The sequence below is a fragment of the Lampris incognitus genome, chromosome 3 (genome assembly GCF_029633865.1).
Source record: "Lampris incognitus isolate fLamInc1 chromosome 3, fLamInc1.hap2, whole genome shotgun sequence".
Lineage (NCBI taxonomy): Eukaryota > Metazoa > Chordata > Actinopteri > Lampriformes > Lampridae > Lampris > Lampris incognitus.
The window spans coordinates 83,351,106-83,377,336 of NC_079213.1; the positions used below are offsets into that span (position 1 = coordinate 83,351,106).

At 46.6% G+C, this 26,231-nt stretch overlaps 1 protein-coding gene across 1 annotated transcript in view; it reads right to left on the bottom strand.

Annotated features, from left to right (window-relative positions):
- The window catches only part of abca7 (ATP-binding cassette, sub-family A (ABC1), member 7), an 89,171-nt gene that overhangs the window by 27,902 nt on the left and 35,038 nt on the right, over positions 1-26,231 (bottom strand). The window contains exons 24-29 of the mRNA XM_056276339.1: positions 25,622-25,679; positions 20,088-20,290; positions 14,886-15,021; positions 14,427-14,450; positions 5,041-5,186; positions 3,744-3,868 (exon numbers count right to left, since the gene is read on the bottom strand). Coding sequence (XP_056132314.1) covers positions 3,744-3,868; positions 5,041-5,186; positions 14,427-14,450; positions 14,886-15,021; positions 20,088-20,290; positions 25,622-25,679 — 692 coding nt within the window. The remainder of the gene's footprint in view (positions 1-3,743; positions 3,869-5,040; positions 5,187-14,426; positions 14,451-14,885; positions 15,022-20,087; positions 20,291-25,621; positions 25,680-26,231) is intronic.

Below are 26,231 nucleotides of genomic sequence, written 5' to 3' on the forward strand. Positions count from 1 at the left end.
TTCCACGGGTGCCATTTCGAGTGGGACTTTGTAGTTGCCTCCATTACTGTTCCTATTATCGGCGCGGATTTTCTGTGTGCTAATGGCAGTAGTGGATCTAGAGATTTTTTCCTGGGGTGGCAAAGGGGTGGCAAGACTGTGTCCCAGAGGTAGCAGCTGCCACCCCTTGCCACCCTGTAGATCCGCGCCTGTGAGGGGGAGGGGGATTCTAAATCGGCGACTTCTGTTTGAGATGAGTTTGGTGCGGGTCTCATTGACCTTCACCATGCATGTACATAAAATATACTTTAAAAACATATTATCTGATTTATAAATGGGGTGGCAACAGGGGTGGCAAGACTGTGTCCCAGAGGTGGCAGCTGCCACCCCTTGCCACCCCGTAGATCCGCCCCTGGCTAATGGTCTGCTTGTTGATTTTGCAAACTGCCGTTTAATTGATGCTGTGTCTTTGCCACTTTTCCGCGCGAGACAGGGGGAGCCGGGCCGTTAACACATGCTAACTTTTTAGCATTAGGGGATGTTTTTCAACCTTTGCTGGCGGATTTTCCATCGGTGACTACACCTGCCTTTTCCACCGCGGTTACTAAACACGGGGTAGAACATTTCATTCCCACTGTGGGACCGCCAGTTTTTGTGCGCGCGCGGTGCCTCGACGGGGTAAAATTGGCTATAGCTAAGGAGGAGTTCGCCATCATGGAGCGTCTGGGTATAGTGAGGCATTCCAACAGCCCGTGGGCCTCGCCGCTTCACATGGTGCCCAAGGCGGATGGGGCGTGGCGGCCTTGCGGCGATATTCGCCGCCTGAACAACGTCACTGCCAATGACCGCTATCCCATCCCACACATACAGGACTTTTCCATACGCCTGGCAGGTACCACTATCTTCTCTAAGGTGGACCTGGTGCGCGGCTATCATCAGGTTCCCGTGCGCGCAGAGGACGTGCCCAAGACCGCAGTGATCATCCTATTTGGGCTTTTTGAGTTCATACGCAAACTTTTCAGAGGCTGATGGACTCGGTGTTGCGTGACCTTGCTTTCGTGTTCATTTATCTCGACGACATATTAGTGGCCAGTCCATCAGCTGAAGAGCACCTGGCGCACCTGAAACAGGTTGTCCGTCGTCTGGACGAACACGGCCTGATAGTCAACCCGGCCAAGTGTCAGTTTGGACTGCCGGTGATTGACTTCTTGGGTCACCGCATTTCGCCGCAAGGCGCGGTCCCATTGCCTTCTAAGGTGCAAGCGGTGGTGGAATTTCCCCACCCAGTCTCTGTTAAGGCATTGCAGTAATTCTTGGGCATGGTGAATTTTTATAACCATTTCCTCCCTCGCGCTGCCCACCTCCTTCAGCCACTTTACGAAGCCCTGCGGCTTAAGAAGGCTAACGACCCTGTCGACTGGACTCCCGGACGGGTCCAGGCATTTGACGGAGCTAAGTGCGCCCTGGCTAACGCTGCCCTCCTCGCCCATCCCACACCCACGGCCTCCATAACTTTAACAACCAACACGTCTGACATAGCCGTGGGGGGCTGTGGTTGAATGGCGTGTGGCGAATGCGTGGCAGCCACTCGCATTTTTTAGCCACAAACTGCGAGATAGTGAGCGCAGGTACAGCGTTTTTGACCGGGAGTTGCTGGCACTGCATCTTGTAACCCGTCATTTCCGTTTCCTGCTGGAGGGTCGCTCCTTCACGGCTTATGTGGATCATAAACCGCTGACTTTCGCCATGTCCAAGGTGACTGAGCCGTGGTCTGCTCGTCGGCAGCGCCACCTGGCGGCCATCTAAGAGTTCACAGTCGCATGTGCTTGTGTGTCCTGTGCACCTCGGTGTGGATTTCTCCACTATGGCTGCCGACCAGCCCAGCGACCCGGACGTCCTTGCCCTTAGGTCAACGCGTACCGGCCTCAAGCTAGAGGATGCTGTGATGCAGGAAAGCAGTCCCGCCCTCCTCTGCGATGTCTCCACCAGCCATCCCCACCCCGTTGTTCCAGTGGCCTGGCGCTGTCGAGTTTTCGAATCGATTCACTCCCTCTCGCACCCTGGAGTTGGGGCGTCAGTGAAGTTGGTCGGTTCCAAGTTCATCTGGCCTGGCCTCCGCAAGGACATCAGGGGGTGGGCGGCTGCATGTGTGGCGTGCCAGCGCGCTAAGGTCCACCAGCACACTAAGTTGCCCCTCGAACTGTTTCCAATCCCAGCCAGACATTTCGACCACGTGCATGTGGACCTGGTGGGCCCTCTACCTTCTTCACAGGGTTTTACGCACATGCTCACAATGGTGGACGGACCACCGGGTGGCCAGAGGCTGTCCCTCTGTCTTCCACAACATCCTCGGACATTGCCCGCGCGTTTCTTTCCTCCTGGGTCGCCCGTTTCGGCACTCCGTCAGATATCACCTCAGACAGGGGCCCCCAGTTCGTGTCAGAGCTCTGGTCGGCACTTGCGCGATCCTTGGGTGTGCAGGTACACTGCACTACCGCGCACCACCCTCAGGCTAAAGGCTTGTGTGAACGTTTTCACCGGTCGCTCAAGGCAGCGCTGCGCTCTTGGATGGTAACTGGGTGGACCGTTTGCCTTGGGTTATGCTCGGGTTGCCTTCAGCTCCTAAGGAGGACCCCGACGCTTCGCCCACTGAGCTGGTGCTGGGTCAGCCGCTTCGCGTCCCCGGGGAATTTTTGTCTGGGAGTTCCGCTCCTCGACCCCGTCCGGCCGTTTATCCTTTTTTGTCCGACAGCACTTGGGTTCCAAGCCCCGTTCACCACTGTTTTCCGCGGTCATACGTGCCTGTGGAGCTCATGTCAGCTCGTTATATTTTTGTACGGCATGATGCTCACCGCTCGCCCCTCCAACCCCCATACGATGGCCCATTTCGGGTTCTTGAGTCGGGTCCTAAGGGTTTTGTGCTGGATATGGGTGGGCGTAGGGAGCGTGTCACGCTTGATAGGCTTAAACCGGCGAACAGGGTGGCAGACGAAGTTGTGTTTCCAGCCCAGGTTCCCCGCCGGGGTCGCCCTCCTTCCAGGACCCCGGCAGTGTCTTCACGGGTTCAGCATTCTGCTTCTCAGCCAGCATTGGACTGTGTTTCACCCACTGTTTCGGCTGAGGGACGGCGCAGCCGTTATGGCAGTTCTTTCCAGGAGTCCCCTCTGGGTGTTCGGGGGGAGGCTGTGTGGCGGACACTAGGGGCTATGCCTCTCACCCAGCAGGGCTGTGAGCTGGGGGTGTGGTTTACGTTCCCGGGCTTTCTGGTGCAAGGTTGTTCCTGTTTCAGTTTGGTTTTGGAGCTGAGGAATAAAATTCAAACTCACCTTTGTCTCCTGTGTTTTTCCTCATCCTGCCACACTACCACCATTTTCTTTTATTGAAATCAACCCCCCCCCCCCACACACACACACACCAACATCTGAAGGCTAAGGTCATTTCAGCATGCATTATCAGTTCTAAATGCAAACTGATATCCATTGGTCAGTGATTGGAGCAGTTTTTTCATCTTCTAAATTTAACAGATTAAATCTTAAAAAAGTCTTTACATTTTAAGCCAAAACTAGTACTCAATGGCAGACAGTAGACAACTGTATTTCCTAAAGGTTTTGCATTCGATTTGTAAAAAAAAAATCTAGCATATCCAAAACTGTAAATGTGATATTTTCTCCACAAATCTCTTAACAGTGCATGACCAGTAGTGGGTGTCGGTAATTTCGCCTGTCCTGTAAAACCAGTGTAAGCAGCAGCCAGGAAGTCTCTACCTGAAGAAGGTATACTGCTCTCCATACATCCAGGGCTGAAGCTGCAGCGCAGGATACTTCCCGAATGGAGGCACGACGAGACTGAAGAGCAGGGCGATCAGCACAAACACAGCAGGCAACACAATCTGCCGAGAGAGCAACGCGGCCTCATATCTGATACATTCACATTCTCCAGAATGGTCCATTATGCAGGGGCTCGGTCTGTTGAGCAACAAGACCTTGATAGGACAGATAGACTGAGGACAGACACACTGGCTGTGGGGGCACATGTGTTTTTCATGGACAGGATGGTCTCTCTAACCACTGGGGTCTTCATACTAGCCTCCGATCACTCGATTGCAAGATCAAACTGTATTCATACAGCACATTTCAGATGTCAAAATGCAATGCATCAAACTTTACACAGGAGCAATTAAAGGTGAGGGAGAAAACAAAACTATTTAAACATATATATGATATGAGGGCATGTATCTGTATGCATGTGTAGAGAGTGAATATAAATCCTGGTTAGGGAAAGGGCCAAGTGTGTGTGTGCGTGTGTGTGTGTGTGTGTGTCTAGGAGAATTTGTGAGTGTGTGGATGGGCAGTGTTCTATTGCCGGGCTCACAGTGAAACCCGTTTTTGCACATGTAGTATAACCTTTAAATCACAATTTTCTGTTTTAGGGTCATGTTTGGATACAACCTAAAGTTGTTTTTCTGGAAAAGTTGTATCAACAATTTGGTGACTCCAGACCTAGTCACATTTCCAGAAATGTTTCTGAATGACAAGAGCAGGTACAAAAGCCATAAGATACCAGGTCAAACATGCAAGAGTGAGGCCAATCGACGCATAAAACACATTTATGGGAGCAAGCGAAACCAAACACAGGGAATGCATCCACGACTTGCTTGTGAAGGGCACTGTAAAACAGTACGAGTAAGAACATACTCAAAAACATCTGGAAAATGGACCAACCTAGAAATAAGAGAGCTACTTCCAGCCCATGCAGAGGATGAGATCAATAAATGGCATATTCTACAAAAAAATAAAAAGACATCCTAGCTGGGCAGGATGTAACAAGACAGAAGGCACGGTCATGTCTTGTGTGAACAAACACTATCCAGCAATCTTACAGAAAGAAGCTTTATGAACAGGGCAATGCCATTAAAGTGTATTGGTTATGTTAGAGGATGTATGTGTGAACGGGGTTCGAGTCACTATAGAGCTGAAAGTGTGTAATGTGAACCTTGCAGGTCTGACCAGTCTCTCAGTTTCTGGCTGTTACTCTCACTCGACTATCGGCGTTTCTCTCTACCTGAGCGAAGAGGCCCCTGCGGCTCCTCCGAGCGTACAGCCAGCGTTTGACAAACAGGGCCCGCAGCTGCTGCCATGTCAGCCACCAGCCGGTCAGGGGGACACCACTGCATCCGTCCCCGCTCAGCAGATCTGTCTCCGTGGGGTCTGGGGATGCAAGTGACATTTGTCAGCCTGAATAGAAATTAAACATCAAGAGTCAATCTCCAAAGTGCTCTATGTCTACAGAAAAAAAAAGGGAGGGGGGTGACTGACTTAAGACACACTTGCACAGAGCAGGATAATGCATAAAAAGCTTTCATTAACAAGTAAATAATGCCAACCAGTTTCAACCACATTGTATCCGGGAAGTCAAACAAAGTGCATTGTCGTAATTGTGTGTGCGTGAGTGTGTATACGAGAATTATATATATATACACACACACACTCACACACACATACATTTTTATGTATATAAATATATATAGATATAGCGGGGTTTTTTTCTGGAAACCGTAAATAGTGTTACATTTCACGTACTCCAAAATGGCTGAGAGGGTTATTGCATTGTGACATCATCCACAATAGCTCGCTGGAAAAAAGAAAAACGATGGAGGTGCATTCCCCGTGCCAATCCCGGACAATATGACCCCCTGTGGTCATATGTCCTCCCACCGACCCCGTATTGGCACGCCCACCGGAAGCGCTATTCCTCTTTCCATCTCCAACTAAATGAGATCGGTCGATGGGTGTTTCTCTCTCGCTGGGACTAAGAGGAAAACTGCAAATACGCAAGTAATCTAGTGATATACTGGTATATTAGATACTAACTTATAGTTAGCTTACCTTTTATCGCCAAGATGTTCGTTAATCCGGTCGATGTGGCCGGATTCTACGCTTGGTGCGGGTGTGTTAAACCGGCGACGCTCCAATGGGACCCCCATCCGGACTGTGTCTCCCATATCCCGCATGTTCACTACACGGGCTACTTGAGGGATGTAGACCGTAATGAGATCGACTGCAATTTCTGTAAAACCATCAGAGGATCGGGGCACCAAAGGTGGGCTGCCCTGTACCGTCAAAGATGGGGACTTGCAGATCCCTTCGCACCTGCTAACGAGGCGGCTAGCATGGTGCTACCTAGCTATAGCCATGGGGCGGAGGCTAGCAACATCCCTCCGATGCTTCCTAGCTACAGTCACGGGACGGCGGCTAGCATTAGCATCCCTCCGGAGCCAGAGGCTATCCCACCATCCGGGATAGTTAGAGAGGACTGGATCAATGAGATCCTATCTCTCCCTGGTGAATCCGTGGCATGTTATTCGGCGGGTGCGCAACCCGAGGATTCACTGCCTGAGGAAGTAGACGATCAGGGCGTGGAAGACGACCAGCCAAGTTTGTCTCAACCAAACAAAGATGGCGACGCCATGCAACGTGGGTCCGAAACATTCCTCGCCAGATTCCGCGATCTGTTCGCGCGAGCGGTCAAGTCTGCAAACATCGTTACCGAGCCGGGCAATCCTCAAGATCCGGTGGTAGCCGATTTTCCACGAATGGCAGAGAGGGTCAGGGACTCCACTCTACCACCTTATCCTCACATCGAACGAGCGTTTAAGCGGGCCGAGGCGGATCCGCTACTTAAATCGTCCTCAAAGTTCAGTCAGAAGGGGGTTCACGTCTTAGCAGTCGAGGTTAGGAACCTCAACTACAAAGACTGGAAAATTCCGCAACCAGAGAGGGACGTTTTATCGTTCAACCCTAACACCAAGGTGGGGTCTCGCAATACTCCCAAACACCCTTCGCAGTGGGGCCAACAGGTGGATCGTTACGCGTGTGATCCATGGCACGCCAGTACACGCGCAGCTGGACTCGTCTCAATGGCTGGGATGATAACGGCGTACATGCGCAAGCTCTGCAGCCTATCAAACGTCGAGCAAAGCAAAGCCGCCATCGCTACAGCAGGTATCGACGGGGCCGAGTTCGGTGACGTAGTGGCCAGCGAAGCAGGTTGTGAGTACATCTTGGAAATGGAACGCATAGCTGACTCCCTGGGATCGCTGCTGTATTCCATCGCTCTAGAGTGCGGTTCTAGCGCAGCTGCCTCCACCCTTTCGCGCAGACGTCTCTGGCTAGAGACAGCCGGGGTAAAAGAGGAATTCTGCAAGGAGTGGATGGCCCACTCCTGTGCAGGGAACCAGGGCCTGTTTGGAACGACCCCGGACATTATCAGCAAATACAAGGCCGCCCAGGCCGAGCGCGAAACCTTGCACAAGGAGCTTCTCCCGATGATGAAGAACCCGCCTACCCCTAAGCCCGCGGTGGGCAAAGGGCAGGGGGACAAGCCTGCACGCAAGCAGAAATGGAGAGAGACTTATCCAAAAAGAGGTGGTAAAGTGGGGCGCGGGCGTGGACAGGGCTCACGTCCAAACTCCCAGTCTTCCACAGATCCAGCGGCCAAGCCGGACAGCACAGACACTTCCAAGAAGGGAGCTGCCAAGTGACGTGTTTCGGCAGGATGTTACGACCCACACCAACAGACTGATTCCAGAGCCGTCTCCGGCGATATAGACGCTTGTTCAGGGGACACAGCGTGCGCAGGGCTAAACACTGCGCCTTTTATTTTGGTGTCTGATGCACAGTCTACTTGTTCTATTCCAAAGGTTGTGAATGTGAATAAAAGTTTTTATGTTGGTGATGATGGTGATTGCGTTTTAAAAGGTTTGAAACGCAAGTCTGATTGTCTGTCTGAATCTTTAGGTAAAGATGATGATAACAATGTAATAACATCCCTGCTGGAAATATTGGATAATAATGACATGAGCGCAAATGAGCCCCTGGGAGGGGACTATGATGCGACAATGTTTAGTCTCTCTGATGGGTCAAATGGTAATTTGGAAAGGTTCAAAACGCCAATTCCCCCATCTGGGTCTCCTTTACAAGGACGAAGCCCCCCCATGGATGCAGGGCAGGGCGGGCGGGGCTTCCCCAGACCCTTTACGCGCAACTTACGCGCGCTACCTGAACAGCAAGGTACAGGAGGCAACGAGACCTCTGTCACGCATGTTACACAGGTGGAAGGAATTGGTCCCGTCGGCTTCTGTTTTGGATCAGATAGCCCACGGACACAAAATCCTTTTCGAGAACGGTATTGTACCCCCGTACTTGGGAATAGTGCATACGGAACCGGGGTCGGTGGCCGAAGCACAAATCCTAGACAACGAACTCACAGAGTTACTCTCGAAAGGGGCAATCACGGTGGTTCCTCCCCTAGAAAGAGAAGACGGGTTTTACAGCCGTTACTTTCTGGTCCCGAAGAAGGATGGGGGCATGCGCCCAATCCTAGATTTGAAACCCTTCAACAAGTATGTAGAGAAGGTCAGTTTCAAAATGCTACGCACACCGGTTCTGCTGTCAATGGTGACACAGTCCGATTGGCTAACTTCGGTCGACCTAAAAGATGCTTTCTATCATTGTCCGATTGCGGAAAGACACAGAAAGTATCTTGGGTTCTGTTACCGGGGTCAGTGTTACCAGTACACATGCCTCCCGTTCGGATATCGCCTCTCTCCTCTGACATTCACAAGGTGTGTGAAAGCAGCGCTCGGAGTGTTGATGCGCAAAGGTATGCGCTTGGCATGGTTCCTAGACAACCTGTTGGTGTTGGCCCGGTCGCCGGAACAAGCAATACTCCATACTCAGGAGTTGATGGAATTCATGGAGTACATGGGTTTCACTATCAACAAAAAGAAGAGCGCACCATGGCCTTCGTGCCAGGCAACGTATCTGGGTCTGAGTTTGGATACGGTATCCATGCGCGCAACCCTTACGCAAGAGAGATGGCATTCCACCAGGACCACGTTAGCACATTTCGTTCCGGGGACATATGTCACTTATCGGATGATCAGGCTGCTGGGCCTTCTGGCACCGGCTCACCAAGTTGTTCCTTTAGGTCTGTTGTTCATGAGGAGACTGCAATTGTGGTTCGCAGTTCACTTCTTGAAATACGGCAACGAACGCCGGTACAACAACCATCTTATCCTGGTCCCGCGCGTGGTAGCGCAGGACCTAGACCACTGGAACAGAGCCTGCGTGGACATGTCTGGGGTCCCTATGGGCCCCAGGGGACCCGAGGTAACGATTTATACGGATGCGTCCCTCTCGGGTTGGGGGGCCATCCTTGGCTACAAAACAGCGCGAGGAGTGTGGCCGTCTAGGGAGAAGGTCCACATCAACGCGCGCGAGACGGAGACGATTTGGCTGGCTATCCAGCATTTCGCTCAGGATCTCGTAGGCCGTCACATACTGATAATGACAGACAGCATGACGGCCAAGGCCAACATCAACCGCCAAGGCGGTATGAAGTCCAAGCGTTGCAGAGAGTTGGCCATGCAAATTTGGATTTGGGTCAACAGCAACGCGCTATCAATCAGGGCGCTTCATGTTCCTGGGAAGGACAACGAAGCAGCGGACATCCTCTCGAGAGGCGGCCCGCATGCGGACAATTGGAGCCTCAACCCAGCCATAGTGGCTATGATCTGGGAGAGGTTCGGGGTAGCTCAAGTGGATCTGTTCGCATCGAAACTCAATTACAAGTGCCCTCGTTGGTACTCGATGCTCCCGTCCGACCTAGCGCCGTTGGGGGTCAACGCGCTTGGACTAGATCCATGGCCCGAGGAGATGCTTTACGCATTACCCCCGCGCAGGTGCCTCCTAGACCTGGTGGTCAAGTTCGAGCGCACAGGGGGTCGGTTAGTTCTTGTGGCCCCGTACGAACCGAGCACCCCGTGGTTTCCGCGAATAGTGCCCTGGATAGTAGGCGAGCGGTTCGACGTCCCGGAGTGGGCGGACGCGCTCACGCAAGCAGGAGGGCTGCTACGGGAGGGCCCCTGGATAGGAGGCTCCCGATTAGCGGCGTGGATGCTTACAAAGCCAGGCTCTTAGCTATGGGACTTAGTGCGCAAGTGATTCGTGTCATCTTAGCGGCGCGTAAAGACTCCACGTATTCCAGGTACCAGGGGTACTGGAATCGATTTGACCAATTTTGCGCTGAACGCGACATGGACCCTTTGTCAGTAGGGATTGGCCCTATACTGACTTTTGTGGAGGTCTGTAGGAGTGATAGACTATGGTGTTTCTCCTCGGTCAAAGTCTGTGTATCGGCTCTCACATTCTTCCAGGGGGAAGATCGAGGGTAGCACGGTTTTCACGCACCCACTCATGACGCAGTGCCTGTTGGGTGCTAAGAAGCTCTCAGCTAAGGAGCTTACGAGAGCTGAAACTTGGGATGCTTCCCTTGTTCTGCGCGCACTAGAGAAAGATCCCTTTGAACCCATGTCTACGGCAGACATGCGTTATGTCTCGGCTAAGCTGGCTGTGCTCTTGGCACTTACCACCGCAGCGAGGGGTTGTGAGCTCACTGCACTCACCATCAAGGGGATGGTGTTTTCTGGTGATCTGATGGTCACGCTCTTTACAGACCCCAGCTTCGTGCCCAAAACTGTGTCTGTCCTGACGCATAGGGCCCCGGTGGTGATACACGCGTTTCATCCGTCACCGGTGACTAGGGATGAGAAACGCTTGCACCTCTCGTGTCCTGTACGGGCTTTACGCATTTACATGCGGCGCACAGCAGATATTCGTAGGTCTGACAGGCTGCTGTTGACCTACAGAGTGAGCAAACCAGGTTATGCCCTTTCCACCCAGAGGCTAGCACACTGGCTGGTGGATGGTATTACGGAGGCGTATACCAAAGCGGGTAAAACAGCTCCTAAGCTGAAGGCGCATTCTACCCGAGGGACTGCTACGTCGATAGCTGTGTTGTCAGGTATCGACTGGGAGGTCATCCGCCAGGCGGCGGTTTGGAGTGGTGAGACCACTTTCTTACGGCATTATTACCGGCACGTTAAGGTGCGGTCGGTTGCCGACGCTGTTCTGGAGCAGGCCTCTTAGGATGCTCTCATCAGAACGCGTACCCCTTCCCACCAGGGGTTTGAAGGGTTCATTGGACGGCTAGGGAACGGAGGCACGAATCCTGTCGTTGTTCAATGCAATAACCCTCTCAGCCATTTTGGAGTACGTGAAATGTAACTTTGGGTTCGCGAAGCGAACCCTAGTTATATGAACAACAACAAAATGGCTGAGAATAGAGCCGTTCTCCTCCTACCCGGGCCACAGGTGTGGTGCTCATTTAGTTGGAGATGGTTCGACTTACAAAGAGGAATAGCGCTTCCGGTGGGCGTGCCAATACGGGGTCGATGGGAGGACATATGACCACAGGGGGTCATATTGTCCGGTATTGGCACGGGGAATGCACCTCCATCGTTTTTCTTTTTTCCAGCGAGCTATTGTGGATGATGTCACAATGCAATAACCCTCTCAGTCATTTTGTCGTTGTTCATATAACTAGGGTTCGCTTTGCGAACCCAAAGTTGATAGAAGTGCTCAACTAATGCGGAGCGGAATATTGATACAGATGTAGGAAAAAAAACTTTTAATACATAGCAGTAAAAGCTTGTTTCGTGTGTCGCGCACTCATCAGCTGCTACATATACTATATATATATATACACTACCGTTCAAAAGTTTGGGATCACATTGAAATGTCCATATTTTTGAAGGAAAAGCACTGTACTTTTCAATGAAGATAACTTTAAACTAGTCTTAACTTTAAAGAAATTCACTCTATACATTGCTAATGTGGTAAATGACTATTCTAGCTGCAAATGTCTGGTTTTTGGTGCAATATCTACATAGGTGTATAGAGGCCCATTTCAAGCAACTATCACTCCAGTGTTCTAATGGTACAATGTTTTTGCTCATTGGCTCAGAAGGCTAATTGATGATTAGAAAACCCTTGTGCAATCATGTTCACACATCTGAAAACAGTTTAGCTCGTTACAGAAGCTACAAAACCGACCTTCCTTTGAGCAGATTGAGTTTCTGGAGCATCACATTTGTGGGGTCAATTAAACGCTCAAAATGGCCAGAAAAAGAGAACTTTCATCTGAAACTCGACAGTCTATTCTTGTTCTTAGAAATGAAGGCTATTCCATGCGAGAAATTGCTAAGAAATTGAAGATTTCCTACACCGGTGTGTACTACTCCCTTCAGAGGACAGCACAAACAGGCTCTAACCAGAGTAGAAAAAGAAGTGGGAGGCCGCGTTGCACAACTGAGCAAGAAGATAAGTACATTAGAGTCTCTAGTTTGAGAAACAGACGCCTCACAGGTCCCCAACTGGCATCTTCATTAAATAGTACCCGCAAAACACCAGTGTCAACATCTACAGTGAAGAGGCGGCTGCGGGATTCTGGGCTTCAGGGCAGAGTGGCAAAGAAAAAGCCATATCTGAGACTGACCAATAAAAGAAAAAGATTAAGATGGGCAAAAGAACACAGACATTGGACAGAGGAAGACTGGAAAAAAGTGTTGTGGACGGATGAATCCAAGTTTGAGGTGTTTGGATCACAAAGAAGAACGTTTGTGAGACGCAGAACAAATGAAAAGATGCTGGAAGAATGCCTGACGCCATCTGTTAAGCATGGTGGAGGTAATGTGATGGTCTGGGGTTGCTTTGGTGCTGGTAAGGTGGGAGATTTGTACAGGGTAAAAGGGATTCTGAATAAGGAAGGCTATCACTCCATTTTGCAACGCCATGCCATACCCAGTGGACAGCGCTTGATTGGAGCCAATTTCATCCTACAACAGGACAATGACCCTAAACACACCTCCAAATTGTGCAAGAACTATTTAGAACAGAAGCAGGCAGCTGGTATTCTATCGGTAATGGAGTGGCCAGCGCAGTCACCAGATCTGAACCCCATTGAGCTGTTGTGGGAGCAGCTTGACCGTATGGTACGCAAGAAGTGCCCATCCAACCAATCCAACTTGTGGGAGCTGCTTCTGGAAGCGTGGGGTGCAATTTCTCCAGATTACCTCAACAAATTAACAGCTAGAATGCCAAAGGTCTGCAATGCTGTAATTGCTGCAAATGGAGGATTCTTTGACGAAAGCAAAGTTTGATGTAAAAAAAATCTTATTTCAAATACAAATCATTATTTCTAACCTTGTCAATGTCTTGACTCTATTTTCTATTCATTTCACAACATATGGTGGTGAATAAGTGTGACTTTTCATGGAAAACACGAAATTGTTTGGGTGATCCCAAACTTTTGAACGGTAGTGTATATATAGCGTTTTTTCCCAAAATTGTCAATGGTGTTTTTTATAAGTGCTCAACCAATGAGGAGCAGATATTCAATACAGTTACAGGAAGAAAAAAAAAGGCTGCTGATGAGTGCACGACACACGAAACAGGCCTGTACTGCAATGTATTAAACTTTTTTTTCCTGTAACTGTATTGATATATATATATATATATATATATATATATATATATATATATATATATATATATATAAAAACTTAGCACAAAAAGTAAGGAAATTTGTGTTTGGTAGATTATTTCTTTGTTGTAACAGTGCTTCTTGGCAATAAATCTTATATCAAGCACCTGATTTTCAGCACCTGGGGTACCAGAAGCTCAAAACAAGAGTCAATAGCAACAGCAAAATAAGCTGTTTGTCATTGGTAGAGAAGATTTGGCAAATTTTTCATGGGCGCAACCCACATACTCAGCTCTGCTGCTCATCCCACAAATGCATGTTCCTTACAAATGTGGCACCATTTAAAAGGGAAATAAACAGGCTTTCCAACAGTATAAGATTTATTGCCAAGAAGCATTGTTACAACAAAGAAATGATCTACCAAACACAAATTTCCTTACTTTTTGTATATATATGTATTTATATATATAGTCAGTGACCTTACGTCAGTATATCAATCAGTCAGTTACACATTTCCACATTTTTATGTGTAAACTGATTATGTATTGTCTTAGAATGATTGTGGAAATGTGCAATTAGTTGACTGATATTGTGAGTGATTAATGACAATACACTCTGTTTGACGTCTTTTTCCGGCCTGACAAAGATCCTGTGTGGTCAAAACCGGTTGCCATTTCATTATTTGGACAGTCTCTGATTGTTAACAAAGGCTTTTTATCCATTGGCCTGCTCTGTGCCAGTGTGCCTGATATAGCATCTTCCCCTTTCTTTATGCATTGCCATACTTGTTTAAAAATGGATAGAAAGGAACTTGCATATAACACCTCATATATTCTGGTGTTCACTACCATAAACTTTTGAGCACTTGGTCTTCCTGCTTTGCTATACATCCAGTTTGAAAAGAAAAAATTAGGCACCTCATTAGGTCAATTTAATAAGTTAACTTATTTCAGAAGGGAACTCTCTTATGGAAATACTGTGAGGAATGTGTCTTGAGCAAAGCTTGTCTAGCTTGTCAAATAGAGAGAGAATGGGGCAACGTGTGTGTGATAAGCTAGTGGTACCTTGCTTGCGAAGCCTTTTTCTTCCTGGGAGCAGCGTGGAGAAAGAGAGAAAGAGTAGGTGTGCATGGAAACACTCAGTCTGGTACCACTCCATATCAAGTGTGTGTCTGTTTGTTCCTACTGTGTATGTAAGACTTTCTGGGTGTGTTGGACATTGAGTTTCTATGTGTCCTTTATGTATGAGAGAGCGAGAGAGATAGAGAGAGACAGAAAGAGAGAGTGAGAGAGCGAGAGAGGGCAGTATGTTTATGAACTACTGTGACTGCATACATCCGTGACTGCATGGGTTTGTTTTAAGATTCTGTGCACGTCTGTCTGCACACATGGTTATGATTTCCTGTGTTTTCCCATGTGTGTGAATTGCTATGACTCTTTTGAGTGTACACATGTGAACTTATTAAAGCGGGTACTCTTGTGTGTGTGTGTGTGTGTGTGTGTGTGTGTGTAATACACTGGTACCCGTTCCTGGCTCCTCAGCAGCCTCTCCTCGAGCATCCAGCCTGGCCGGGGGCTGCTGGCTCTGGCTGCCACTCTGCTCTGGGCTCTCCTCTGGCTCCACGTCCACCCCTGTCTCCTCTGCCACCCGCAGAAAGATCTGGATCAAAAAAATGACACTCATGGTAAATGATGAACCTCTCTTCTCGGACAACGCCGATGTCCTGAAGGAATTTAATTCCAAATTGAGAAAAAATACACAATTAAAAGTTCGATTTATAGGATATTTAATTAAACATGGGCATGCCATGAATGATGACTGAGGAATTTCCTCTTCAAGAGATAATTGGAGGTACATTAAATTTAGTGATAGTAAAGCTACAATTCTGAGGGTTGTTTTTTTTTTTTTATTTACTGACATCTATGGTAATCTGGTAATTGCACTGGTTTTAGACCACTCCAAGTCCTAGAGATCCATTTGAAATGAAACAGAGTCACCAGCACTGTTGTCAGCCTCTTCCCTGTCTCAAAAGAAATTAAAACAAAACTTGCCTTAACCTTAATTAGGATTTTTAATCTTGTAGTATCTGTTGGTAAAAACCCAGCCACTGAGGATGCACAAGCCAGTGCATCCTTAGTGCCGGTCCCAAGCCCGGACAAATGGGGAGGGTTGCGTCAGGAAGGGCATCCGGCGTAAAATCTTTGCCAAATCAAATATGCGGATCATAAATAAGACTTACATACGGGATCGGTCGAGGCCCGGGTTACCAACGACCGCCACCGGTACTGTTAACCAGCAGGGTGTCGGTGGAAACTATGCTACTGTTGGGCGAAGGAGAAGGAGAGGGGGAAAGCATGTCCAGAGGCAGCTAGAGAGGAGGAAGGGTAGGCATGTGGAGGTGAGAGTTGGAACTTTGAATGTTGGCACTATGGCTGGTAAAGGGAGAGAGCTGGCTGACATGATGGAAAGAAGAAAGGTAGGCATACTGTGTGTGCAAGAGACCAGGTGGAAGGGGAGTAAGGCCAGGAGTATCGGAGGTGGGTTCAAACTCTTCTACCACGGTGTGAATGGGAGGAGTAATGGGGTAGGGGTAATTCTGAAGGAAGAGTATGTCAAGAGCGTGCTGGAGGTGAAGAGAGTGTCAGACAGAGTGATGAGTATGAAGCTGGAAATTGAAGGTTTATTGCTGAATGTTATCAGCGCATATGCCCTGCAAGTTGGGTGTGAGATGGATGAAAAAGAAGAATTCTGGAATGAGTTGGACGACATGGTGGAGAGGGTACCCAAGGAGGAGAGAGTGGTGATTGGAGCGGACTTCAATGGACATGTTGGTGAAGCGAACAGAGGTGATGAGGAGGTGATGGGAAGGTATGGAGTCAAGAAGAGAAATGTGGAAGGACAGATGGTGGTCGATTTTGCGAAAAGGATGGAAATGGCTGTGGTGAATACATATTTCAAGAAGAGGGAGGAACACAGGGTGACATACAAGAGTGGAGGAAAGTGCACACAGGTGGACTATATCTTATGTAGAAGGTACCATCTAAAAGGGATTGGAGACTGCAAGGTGGTGACAGGGGAGAACGTAGCTAGGCAGCATCGGATGGTGGTCTGTAGGATGACTTTGGAGACCAAGAAGAGGAAGCGAGTGAAGACACAGCCAAAGATGAAATAGTGGAAGTTGAAGAAGGAAGACTGTTGTGTGGAGTTCAGGCAGGAGTTAAGACAGGCACTGGGTGGTAGTGAAGAGTTGCCAGATGGCTGGACAACCACTGCAGAAATAGTGAGGGAGACAGCTAGGAAGGTACTTGGTGTGTCATCAGGACAGAGGAAGGAAGACAAGGAGACTTGGTGGTGGAATGAGGAAGTACAGCAAATTATACAGAGGAAAAGGTTGGCAAAGAAGAAGTGGGATAGTAAGAGAGATGAAGAAAGTAGACAGGAGTACAAGGAGATGCAGCGTAAAGCAAAGAGAGAGGTGGCAAAGGCAAAGGAAAAGGCGTATGGTGAGTTGTATGACAGATTAGACACTAAGGAAGGAGAAAAGGACTTGTACCGATTGGCTAGACAGAGGGACCAAGCTGCAAAGGATGTGCAGCAAGTTAGGGCGATCAAGGATAGAGATGGAAATGTGCTGACAAGCGAGGAGAGTGTGCTAAGAAGGTAGAAGGAATACTTTGAGGGGCTGATGAATGAAGAAAATGAGAGAGAGAGAAGGTTGGATGATGTAGGGATAGTGAATCAGGAAGTTCAGCGGATTAGCAAGGAGGAAGTGAGGGCAGCTATGAAGAGGATGAAGAGTGGAAAGGCAGTTGGTCCTGATGACATACCTGTGGAGGCATGAAGATGTTTAGGAGAGATGGCAGTGGAGTTTTTAACTAGATTGTTTAACACAATCCTGGAAATTGAGAGGATGCCTGAGGAGTGGAGAAGAAGCATACTGGTACCGATTTTCAAGAACAAGGGCGATGTGCAGAACTGTAACAACTACAGAGGTATAAAGTTGATCAGCCACAGCATGAAGATTTGGGAAAGAGTAATAGAAGCTAGGTTAAGAGGAGAGGCGATGATCAGCGAGCAGCAGTATGGGTTCATGCCACGAAAGAGCACCACAGATACGAGGTTTGCTTTGAGAATGTTGATTGAGAAGTATAGAGAAGGCCAGAAAGAGTTGCATTGTGTCTTTGTAGATTTAGAGAAAGCTTATGACAGAGTGCCGAGAGAGGAGGTGTGGTATTGTATGAGGAAGTCAGGAGTTGCAGAGAAGTATGTAGGAGTGGTGTAGGATACGTATGAGGGAAGTGTGACAATGGTGAGGTGTGCGGTTGGAATGACAGATGGGTTCAAGGTGGAGGTGGGATTACATCAAGGATCGGCTCTGAGCCCTTTCTTGTTTGCAATGGTGATGGACAGGTTGACGGACAAGATCAGGCAGGAGTCTCCATGGACGATGATGTTCGCGGATGACATTGTGATCTGTAGCGAGAGTAGGGTGCAGGTTGAGGAGAGCCTGGAGAGGTGGAGGTATGCACTGGAGAGAAGAGGAATGAAAGTCAGTAGGAGCAAGACGGAATACCTATGCGTGAATGAGAGAGAGGACAGTGGAATGGTCAGGATGCAAGGAGTGGAGGTGACAAAGGCATTTGAGTTTAAATACTTGGGGTCAACTGTCCAAAGTAACGGGTAGTGCAGTAGAGAGGTGAAAAAGAGAGTGCAGGCAGGTTGGAGTGGGTGGAGAAGTGTGTCAGGAGTGATTTGCAACAGAAGGGTACCAGCAAGAGTTAAAGGGAAAGTTTACAAGATGGTTGTGAGACCAGCTATGTTATATGGTTTGGAGACAGTGGCACTGACGAAAAGACAGGAGGCGGAGCTGGAGGTGGCAGAGTTGAAGATGCTAAGATTTTCACTGGGAGTAACGAAGAAGGACAGGATTAGGAACGATTATATTAGAGGGACCGCTCAGGTTGGACGGTTTGGAGACAAAGCAAGAGAGGCAAGATTGAGATTGCTTGGACATGTGTGGAGGAGAGATGCTGAGTATATTGGGAGAAGGATGCTGAATATGGAGCTGCCAGGGAAGAGGAGAAGAGGAAGGCCAAAGAGGAGGTTTATGGATGTGGTGAGGGAAGACATGCAGGTGGCTGGTGTGACAGAGGAAGACGCAGAAGACAGGAAGAAATGGAAACGGATGATCCGCTGTGGCGACCCCTAACGGGAGCAGCCGAAAGTAGTAGTAGTAGTATCTGTTGGTAAAGGTCTTCCATGAGCTTAATCTGCAATTCTGCTTCCTAGCAACAACTCCTTCAAACTCACTGCTACTATAGTTTCCCCATTATTTCAATTTAGCAAGTACGAATAAGACATAAAACTTAACATAAATATACATAAATATTCTTTTTAGTCCCGAGAGAAACCATTACAGTGACCAGTTAAAAAGCATTCTTAATTTGGATATCCATGGATAACCCATTCTCTTTAACATGCCAGCAACAGAAAGTGTCAAGAAGTGCATTTGTTTGCATGCAGATCTTCAGGATTGCAGCTTTAAATAGTAAAGGTTTTGCACTGTAGCTTGTGGTTAAATAACCTAACGTTTTATAAATCATTACAATATATCTAGTTGATGTAATGTAGTGTCAGACTATATAGGTTCATTAATTCAATATGTAGCCTATTTGACAGATTAGGGCAACACTAGATACAGTGGCCAGCTGTAAAGCTTTGCATGAAATGGAGGAATCCCATTCTCAAGAGTCCCTCGAAGCCTTTTGTGTTAGCTGAGCAGCGGATCCCGAATCAAACTGCTAGATAAGGGCTAACCATTGTGTGGGCTAATTCAGAACCACCACTTTAGAGCATGTAGTCACAGACACACACAGACACACACACAGACACACACACAGACACAGACACACACACAGACACACACACAAAAAATTAGTGGCCACTGACACTAGATGGCAGTAAAGGACAAGGTGAGTAACTGAGGACATCGGGTTGTTGCCAAGCTATGAACCCTGCCATTTGCATGTGTATCAGGAGTAGAGAGCAGCTATGTGACCCCGTGCCAACCTGGAGGTGATTTGTCAGGCTCCATACACTGGCCATTGGTGCTAATCTGATGCTAAACTTAATCCCATTATGGTCACGGCTCCTCCACAAATATCCAGCCTTCTTGGTAAACCCTATCTGTGCTGGATAAGACTGCAGGGATGACATCTAACCCAGCACAGACAGTGGGACAGTGGGTTACACACCCAGGCTTACATGCTTTCAGCTGTCTCTCACACAAACACACACATAAACACAAAACACATATATGCATACAGACTACAGGGTAGGTAAGGTTGGTGGGAAATTGATTGAGGACCATGTAGGTGGTTATGGACAGCTGTGGTAGCATGTGATGTTTTAGCAGACCTTATTAATTCTCTAACGTGAGTGTCTGTCTAATACATGTATGAATACACTGCATGTAGTGTAGATGTAGAGGCATACGTTTTTAGAAAAAAATTGTTTGATTTTCAGCAAATATCCGATTTTAATTTTTCCTTCAATGAAAAAGACCACAGACCTGATTCCCTGAAACCTTTGAAATGTCAATCTATCCAACCAGCCACATGTATGCCCAAATGTCCCTCAGCAAGGCACTATGTCCCTACTTTGCTCACAGAGCACAAGTCTGGAATGTAAATGCTGAATTTGTAAAATGGAAGTGGGTGTGTCACCTCCTCCAGGGTGCTGTCTGAGAGACCATAGCTGGTGATGCCCAGCTCGGTCAGCCTCTGGTCCAGTTCAGCCAGGAATATGGCCAGGCTGCTGTCCAGGGTGGCTGTCTGCGGCAAGTTCACCACCGCCTCACGGCCCATCTCCTCCACGATTCTCGCCCCTGGGATGTGGCGCCGAGCCAGGGAGAGTAACGCCGCCATGTCTGCCATTTAGGATGGGCAGGGAAAGACAAGGAAGGGTTAAAAGCTAAACATACGATGGTAGACACACTTGCTGTCGCTTTCGCTGATGCTATTATAAGACTCTAGGAAATCTATAAAGTGTGGTGTGTTTCTGGCCAAAGGTCAATATTGTTATAATTTGTAGTTCTTAGTTCTTTGATCTGAAAAGATGTCTAAGCTATCAATGCTACAGTGTAGTAATAGTATTTTATTTAAGTTTGCAAGAAAGCAGGAAACACGAGCTACCTTGGCCTTGCACAGCTGAGACCAAGGAGAGATTTTTCAAAATAAAAGAACAAAATTCTTCCGACCCAGATTTGGGAGGGTTAAAAAATAAACTTAGCATGATATGGGGACTGATGGTTGAAAATCAGCACATTCACTAACTGTGTTCTTACTGGGCTGCATCCTAGTTTATCTTAACTTATTTGGAGACCTTGAAGGCTTTGAAGATTCAATCATTTTTGTGTTCCTCTCTGATCCAAAGCCAGAATTACTTCACCCAACCTGGTCAACTATTCTCACCAGTGCACACACTATACCAATATGGCAAAGAACTAACAGTACATACTGTCTGTTCTGTACCTACTTAGTGTGATTATTGATGTCATTTACAATGGTTTTAGTGAGAAAAAGTCATAATCACTAAATCAGAAAGAGTCTGTTGGAATTCCCTTTCCCATTTATATGCTTAGCTGGCTTAAATTCCCCACTGACCTGCTCCCCGATTCTGCCTAATTTCTTAACTGCCCTTGATTGTTTCTAATCCTGAATGGAACTTAACTAACCCTTGATTTCCTGACCAGCAGACTGCAGTCTGTCAGGTTAGTCTGCCATTCCTCCTCCACCCTGACACTGGTATCCCAAAGGGCTGTGTGCGGAGCCCTCTCCTCTACTCACTTTTCACCTATGACTTTGTTCCTGTGCACGGGTCCAATATCATAATCAAGTTGCGAGACAACATCATGGTGGTAGGCCTGATCAGCGACAACAACAAATCGGCCCAAAATCCGGACCTCAATCTGCAACTGGACCGAACGGCAAGTCAACCCGGACCCAGCCCATACCTTGTGTTATGAATACAATATGTAATGAAGTGTAACGTTTTCTATTTTGTGTGTTGCTGCTGCCAAGTTCATGCATTAACATTACACCGAGCAATTGGCTTTGGGGGTGGTGCAAAGCTTTTATTGCACCTACAATGACATAACAAGTGTAGTTGTCGCCAACTCGAGTAACGCTATCTTCACTTCACCTGGTTCACTGTCTCTCATTTGCTATGTGTGTGTGTGTGTGTGTGGGGGGGGGGCTGAACCCTGCCAATGCTGAAACACAGAGCAGAGGAGAGAAACTAATGTGACCATAAAAAAAAAAAAAACTAGCATGACCATAAATGACAGTAATGAGCAGCTTACTGGTATGTGAGTTTTAATTAGGGTTAGAGCAAACCAGAGGCAGAGTAGGGCAGGTCTTTGCAGAACATTATAAAAGTAATAACTTCTAACAAATGTTATAAGTGAGTTGATTAAATGTTATTTTGTTATCACCAATCCTTCCGGACCTTTGACCTTGAATAAAAATCAGATGAGAACCTTTGAGTAATAAGTTTGAGAACCCTGGCCTACAAAAAGGGGGTCCGGCACCCGGATGTGCGGTGTGCCAAGGAGTTCATCGTGGACTACAGGAGAGCTAAAGGCTGTAACCACACCTCCATTTACTTCAATGGCACTTGGGTAGAGTATGTGTCCAGCTTCAAGTTCCTGGGTGTCCACTGGGCACACACACAGGCCTTCTTTCTGGGGCCGCCCTTACCTGCTGAAAGCGGGCGGCATTCACCCTACTGGGGATGGCATCACTCTTGTCTAGCAATATATATAGCTGTTTATGTTTAGATTGACACTAGGGACTTATCATTCAGCAGGTTGCAGGTGATTAGAGAGCCTGCTAGGTTTAAATCTAGTGCGGATGTGGAGTCAAGTAGTTTAATTAATATGATTAGTCAGGGAATTCTCATAGTGTAGATTATCAGACTGACAGCTTGGTCTATAACATTGAGACTGTCTCCCTACCCTGCTGTATTGATCCCAAGCTCTCCTCTTCTAAATGTGAGAACCACACTAATCTAATAATTATTCCTACCACTGGTAGTGGTGAAATGTGCAACCAAGTACCAAATAATCTACAGAACCAAACATCTAATGTTATCAAAAATGTGACCACATATCGTCAAAAGCGTTGGTTGTCAAAAAGGTGTCTAATTTCAATTAATATTTCACCTACTGGTAGCTCTAAAGTTCTGCCTGCTACTGATCACTTCCACAAGATGCTTAAATTTGGTTTCATAAATACCAGATCATTGTCTACCAAAGACTTACTAATAAATGATCTGATTCTTGAACATAGTTTCGATATGACTGGATTATGTGAAACATGGCTGAAACCAAATGTTTTCCTTCCCTTAAATGGAGCTTCCCCACCTGACTATACTTATGCCCATGTAGCTCGGGCAAATAAATAAAGTTGGGTGTTGCCTTAATATACAAATCTATTTTCAATCTGATTTCTAGACTTGAATCTAAATTCCAGTCTTTTGAGGCTCTTGTTCTTGGTCCATCTCCCTCAGCCATGAATAGACTCGGCTCAGTCCAAATTGTGATACTCTATCGGCCTCCTGGCTGTTACTCATTATTTCTTGAAGAATTTGGAGAATTTGTCTCAGGCCTTGTTACTCACTCTGATGAGATTCTAATTCTTGGTGATTTCAATATTCATCTGAATAAGGTTGCTGATCCTCTAAGTAAAGCCTTTCTGGCACTAGTTGATACTTTTGAGTTCACTCAGTTTGTTCAAGAGTCGACTCATTGCAGTGGTAACACCCTTGATTTGATTTTATCTAAGGGGACGGCTATTTCTGATCTGAATGTCTTGCCAACCACATCTGCTGTGTCAGATCATTTCCTCATCAAATTTGAAGCATTGTTGGCCTGTCCAATTAATGTCGGCACAGATGTAATTGCCACTCGCCACATTGGTCCCTCCACTGTAACTACATTTGGCCAGCAGCTGCCTGAAGTCTTGGCTACTTTCACTGTGGTAACTGGCTCTGTTGAAAATTTCACTAGTGACTTAAATGTGGCCCTCTCTAGTCTCCTCGATTCAGTTGCACCTCTCACTACCAGAGCTAGGCAACTAAAGAGGCCTACACCCTGGTTTAACAATGAGACTCGTGCTCTTAAGCGGGCCTGCAGGAGACTGGAACGTACATGGCAAAAATCAAAATTGGAAGTTTTTTTTACCTATTGTGGCATGAATGTTTATTGAAATACAAACGTGCTTTATCTGCTGCAAAAACTGCATATCGTGCTCACTTAATCAGTATTAATAAACATAACCCCAGATTTCTCTTTGACACTGTATCTAAGCTTACTAAAAAGCAGCCGTCTATTAGCTGCTCACCATTCACGGCCCATGAATTTCTAGATTTTTTCTGCAATAAGGTTGATGAGATCTTAAAAGAAAATTAGTTCTTCAACTCCAGCTACACCCGCAGATCCTGTCTTACCAAATTCATATCTGTACAATAAGTCACTGATAGTCCCTGTTATTACAGCTTTTGATACTATCTCTCTTGATACTTTGATTAAGTTCCTGTCAGCTTCTAAACCAACTGCTTGCCTACTTGACTCTTTACCAGCAAAACTTTTTAAAGACCTCTGGCCTTTTCTGGAACCTACAATGTTAGACACTGTTAATTTATCACTTACTACTGGCATTGTTCCCAGCAGTTTGAAGACAGCTGTGGTAAAACCTCTACTTAAAAAAACGCACCTTGATCCAGGGTCTCTTAATAACTATCAACCAGTCTCTAATTTTCCATTCTTTTCTAAAGTACTAGAGAGAGTTGTGTATCAACAACTTTGGACCCATATAGAAGAAAACCATCTATATGAACCTTTTCAATTGGCTTTCAGGCCCTGTCACTCCACTGAAACTGCTCTGGCCAGAGTGGTGAACAATCTTTTACTAGTTATGGACTCTGATTCCACTTCTGTGCTTCTACTACTGGACCTCAGTGCAGTCTTTGACACCATTGATCACTGTATACTATTAGACAGATTAAATTGCAATTTTGATGTCTCTGGTTTAGCTCTCTCTTGGCTTAAGTCCTACTTATCTGGAAGAACATATTGTGTCTGCTATAGTAATATTACATCAAAATTCTCTGACGTTAAATATGGTGTACTTCAGGACTCAGTTCTTGGCCCTCTACTTTTCTCTCTTTATATTTCACCTCTTGGCCAAATTATACGTAGTTATGGAATAAATTTCCATTGCTACGCTGATGATACCAGCTGTATGTGCCTATAAGGGCTGATGATCATACTCAAATGACTAATTTAGAGGACTGCTTGGCTACTGTGAAAAATTGGATGTCACTTAATTTTCTGCTTTTAAATTCGGATAAAACCGAGATGCTGGTCATTGGCCCTGCTAGACACAGACACCAATTTGATCAAGTAACGATAACAATCGACAACTCTGTGGTTTCACAAAGTGTCACAGCCAAAAATCTTGGTGTTACGTTTGATCCCAGAATTTCCTTTGATAAGCACATTAAAGAAATCACCAAGACTGCCTTTTTCACTTATGTAACATAGCTAAAATTCGGTCTTTTCTGTCCATGGCTGATGCAAAGACTCTAATACATGCATTTGTTTCGTCCAGACTTGATAACTGTAATGTTCTGTTTTCAGGTCTGCCACATTCTAGTACTAAAAGTCCTCAGATAGTTCAGAATGTTGCTGCTAGAATCCTAACTAAATCTAGGAAATTTGACCCCAATTCTTGCCTCCCTTCATTGGCTTCCTATCCATGTTAGATCAGAATACAAGGCGCTACTGCTGACTTATAAAATCCTAAATGGGCTTGCACCATCTTACCTGTCTGATCTCCTTAACCAGTACACTCCATCTCGAGCTCTTTGCTCTCAAAATGCAGGGCTCCTGTGTGTACCCAAAGTTAAAAAGAAGTCAGCTGGTGGCAGGACCTTTTTTTATCGGGCCCCATTCTTGTGGAATAACCTGCCTGCTGCCATCAGACAATCAGAGTCTGTTGAGTCCTTTAAATCCAAACTTAAAACTCATCTTTTTGCCTTAACATACAGTTAGTTGCCTTTAAGTTGGGTACTTCACAACCTGTACTGCATGGCAGGTCTGAGGTGTTCTACTCTTCCCACCATCCAGTGTTAGACACTTCTTCATTTTCACTGATATTCTTCAATTCAACCATAACTGTTGTGACTGAGGACCCACCTGAACCACTCTCCTCACTGCCCAGCCCCGTGTCATCGCTCATGGACGAGTCGCTGTCCTGGGACACAAAGAGATGACAGACACGGTCAGACTCAGTTCATGATGTTCCCTGCTACTGAGGATCTCATGGAAAACATCAGGGGCTGTTAGGAGGTCACAACCTTCTCAGTCTCATATACAGCAAAACATCAAGATTTATTGCAACTAGTCATGCACTGCACTGGACTGTCCTACTATATTAGCATATCGTCCTATATTATAGTGCATTGAAAAAATATTTTGTGCCCTTTCTCATCTCCTCTATCATTGCATATTTGTCAATCTAAATCATTTCAGATCTTCAAATAAACAAAAACAAAAAAACCATGCAATATTAGAAAAAGGGAACTAGAATAAACACATAACACTTTTTAAATTATTATTTATTTTATTTAAGTTAATAAGTTAGTCAAAACCAATTGGCCCTGTATGAAATAGTAACCTCCCCCTTAGTTACTCAATCAACTTTTTAACTAAATCTAACTGATAATCATATTCAGCTGATTGAAGACTGCCAGGCTTGGTTACAGCCAGCCCTGTTGAATCTGAACCTCACTCGTATTGAATCTCA